At 48.3% G+C, this 3894-nt stretch overlaps 1 protein-coding gene across 1 annotated transcript in view; it reads right to left on the bottom strand.

Moving 5' to 3' along the window:
- Window positions 1-3375, bottom strand: part of PRXL2C (peroxiredoxin like 2C) — a 17613-nt gene extending 14238 nt beyond the window's left edge. Inside the window, exon 1 of the mRNA XM_070400966.1 lies at window positions 3252-3375. Within this exon, the coding sequence (XP_070257067.1) occupies window positions 3252-3375 (124 nt within the window). The remainder of the gene's footprint in view (window positions 1-3251) is intronic.
- Between the last annotated feature and the right edge of the window lie 519 nt (window positions 3376-3894).

Raw genomic sequence — 3894 nt, 5'->3', positions numbered from 1 at the left:
CTTGACCGGAATCAAACCTGGGACCTTTCAGTCCACAGGCTGACACTATCCACTGAGCCAAACTGGTTAGGACATATATAGATTTTTAAAGTATAAATATCATACAGTACTCCATCCCTCTTCATATGGCTACAAACATTTGATAATCAAATGTCATTTCAGATGATGATTTGCTGGATCATTTGGATGCTAATCCTAGTTGTTTATGTTTAAGGTTGGCATCAAAATACAGGGACTGCCCTGGCAGGTGTGGCTCTGTGGTTAGAGCTCAGCCCGGTGTTGGGGTTGATTTCTGGTCAAGGGCATGTATCTGGGTTGCAGGTTCAACACCTGGCTGTGGCGGGGAACTAATGGATGTGTTTCTTTCACATCAAGGTCTCTCTCTCTCACTCTTTCTCACTCTCTCTTTCCCCTCCTCTGCCCCCCTCCCTCAGTCTCTCTAAAAAAAAATCAATGGAAAAATATCCTCCAGTGAGAATTAACAAATATTGATGTCACACCTTCCAGAAGTGCTCTACCAACTACTGCTAGCTTTTAGCCAAATTGGTTTGGAATACGTTTGGTTCTATCAGACTGCAACCTCTAAATCAGACCTTCCATAGAGAAGGGGAAGGTTTGTCCAAACCTGTGGGCACACAGATACTTGCTACCCAAGATGGAAATTCATAGGACAACTCACAACACCACAGACCAAAAGAACAAAGCAAAGGGCAAGGAGTGCAGCTAAGAAGGCTTTAGGGAGGAGAGGGGCAGGGAGAGAAGGGCTGCACACAGCAATGACTGTGCCGATGGTCAGGGCCAACGCTGATGATTAGTATTTTATTTTTTATTTTATTTTTTTATTATTTTTTTAAAATATATATTTTATTGATTTTTTACAGAGAGGAAGGGAGAAAGATAGAGAGTTAGAAACATCAATGAGAGAGAAACATCGATCAGCTGCCTCCTGCACATCTCCTACTGGGGATGTGCCTGTAACCCAGGTACATGCCCCTTGACCGGAATCGAACCTGGGACCTTTCAGTCCACAGGCCAACGCTCTATCCACTGAGCCAAACCGGTTTCGGCATGATTAGTATTTTAGTGAAGGAGTGCATGAGCTCTTTCTACTTATTGGTTAGTTCCATCGTTTTTGTTTAAAAAGAGACAACATTAGCCCCAAACCCAAGCCAAAGCCCATAGAATTTATTCTCTCCAAAGCCAAAGAAACAACTTGTGGGACCTGGATAGTCAAGGCCAATGGAATCACAAAGGCCTTGTTATCAAAACACCAGAATGGCCAAAAGCCGCTCTGGGCATGTGCCTAAATGGGATGTCCAAGGACTCCGATCCTGGGAATCCTAACCGGGCCAAAGATACCATGAGCGGGTGCAAGGACACCCGGTTAGACTATGCCCTTCAGTAGCCAATATGATTGATGTAACTACTGGCAGGAAGCCCTTCTTTGTCTAAATAGTGTAAAAGTAGGTTTACTGACCAGCTGGCTGGCTGGAGAGGCTGGAGTGGGTGAAGAAGTCTGCTGGAGAGAGCAGCTGGGCAGGAGAGAGAGAAGGAGAAGCTGCTGAGCGGAGAGCTCAGGTACCGCTATGATGTGAGGCGGTGAGTCTAGGGGGGCAGCGTGCGGGCTGCTCACATAATGGCTGTGGGTACAGAGACTGATGCTGTTTTATGGGAAAGATATATGTTCACCAGCCCCTGTCCGGGCTGCTGCCTGTGTGGACTTTGCTGTGAAGGACTATCTTGTCTGATGGCTCTGTGGCCACTGGCTTCTGCAATAAATACTCATGCTTATACACCCACAACCTTTCATGGCTTCTCCGTCTACAGAGGAAGGAGGAGGAGGAGGGGAGGAGGAGGAGGGGGGAAGAGGAGGAGAGAGGAGGAGGGGGAGGTGGAAGAGAGGAGGAGGGCGAGGTGAGAGGAGGAGGAGGGGGAGGAGGGGGGAGGGGGTAGGAGGGGGGCAGAGGAGGAGGAGATGAGGAGGAGGAGGGGGGCAGAGGAGGGAGATGAGGAGGAGGAGGGGGCAGAGGAGGAGGAGGAAGGAGGAGGGGAAAGGAGGAGGAAGGAGGACGAAGGAGGAGGAGGGGGATGAGGAGGAGGAGGGTCAGAGGAGGGGGAGGAGGAGGAGGAGGAGGAGGAAGGAGGAGGGGGAAGAGGAGGGAGAGAAGCAGGAGGAGGAGGAGGGGGAAGAGGAGGAGAAAGAGGCGGGGGAGGAGGAGGAGGAGAGGGGAAGAGGAGAGGGAGGAGGAGGAGGAGGGGTAGGAGGAGGAGGACGGGGAGGAGGAGGAAGAGGAGGGGGGATGAGGAGGGGGAGAAGAGGAGGGGGAAGAGGCGGGGGAGGAGGAGGAGGAGGAGGAGGAGGAGGAGGAGGAGGAGAAGGCCTAGGGGAGAAAGAGAAATGTCACCCAGTCAGGGGTGGGGAATGAGACCCTTCCCCGACAACTGCTGAGGTCTTCCCTCCCACACAGGAGGGGGAATGTTTTCCGATCTTACAAACACAGATTGAAAAGATTCTTCCCCCCGTTTTTGTGAAACAAGAAGAGCACTAAGGCACAGTTTGCTTACCCAGGATTGACCGGGAGTTTGAAATGACTCTACCCTCACGGGAATCCTGCGGTGACTTAAATGCACAGACATGCGCAGACAGGATCACACTCAGGGGATGGGCTCCAGCTATAGGACCAGGATATGATGCCACCCACCTCTGTTTCCCACCCCTCAATGGGGGGAAAGACGTTGAGAATTTCTTCAATTCACAAATTATCTATGTTTGCAGTGTACACAGACACATAATTTACAACCCAAAATCACATGTCAGGGCTCAGCTCCAATGTGGTTCTCTCATTGAGGCTCCCTGATCCCACCAACCAGACACGATCTCTCTCGAGCTCCGTACACCTCGGTCCTAACTCATTTCTCTCTTTAGAGCTCTGAGCACAGGCAAGTTCCATAACGTGGATTTGCCTTCTATTACTGTGTCCTTAGAAAACGTACATTCTTACTGAATCGCAGTGTTTCTCATCCACAGAATAGGGGTTATTTGTGTGGGGAGAGAACAGATTTTTTTAAAGGGCTATTCTATGACTGTAGGTAACTAAGATTTAGAGAAGTTAAATAGCTAGTGTAGAGCTAAAAAGCTAATAATCAAAGTGTTTCTAAAAATGTTTGTCTTTATGCTTTCCATTGTATCATACTTATCTCCCACAGCATTGAATCTGTGAGTTGTAGAAAAATGATATTTCAGTACATACCTGCTTCACGAGTCTCTTCCTTTCCAGCATAAGAGGAAATCACCCACCTAGAAAACTGGTTCTGTTGGCCTCGGAAATGGTTTTGTAAGTAGTCCTTCAGCATGCTGTAAACAGACTGCAGCATTGTAAGAACTTCGTAGAAACAGCCGACTGAAAGGAAGACAATTTAACACATAATCTAACAATCCTCCTTCAAGGGCATCAAACGCTTTAGAACATATTCTGTGGTAAAGCTTAGAAAAACATTCTTTTTAGGTTCCTTCCAATGACCTCATGTGTAGGCATTTCCGAGATGAGCTGGCTGTCGGAGAGGATAGAAGACAATCCAGGCGGCCGTGGCCGTGCAGGGAGGAGAGGTCACTGAGCCACCGTAAGGGTCACACTTGTCAGTGGGGTTTGGCAGGAGGTTCAGCCTGTTTCCCTAAAGGTAATGACATGCATGTCAGCTGGAAGCCCGGCTCTGGAACTCAGCTGCTCAGAACTTCCATGAGCAGAGATATATGCTTTGTCAGGTATGTAAGCAGAATTGACATGTTAAGAATGTTTTAGATCTATTTTAGAAAGGGCAATAAAACTGGCATACTCCTAATTTTTTTACAGATAGCATTACATAGTGTTAGATGCGTCACCTTTACAATAGCAC

Source organism: Myotis yumanensis, unplaced genomic scaffold (genome assembly GCF_028538775.1).
Source record: "Myotis yumanensis isolate MYYU_CA2020_CCGP unplaced genomic scaffold, mMyoYum1.0.hap1 SCAF_21, whole genome shotgun sequence".
In the NCBI taxonomy this organism is placed as follows: Eukaryota; Metazoa; Chordata; class Mammalia; order Chiroptera; family Vespertilionidae; genus Myotis; species Myotis yumanensis.
This window is presented reverse-complemented; position numbering and strand designations above follow the sequence as displayed.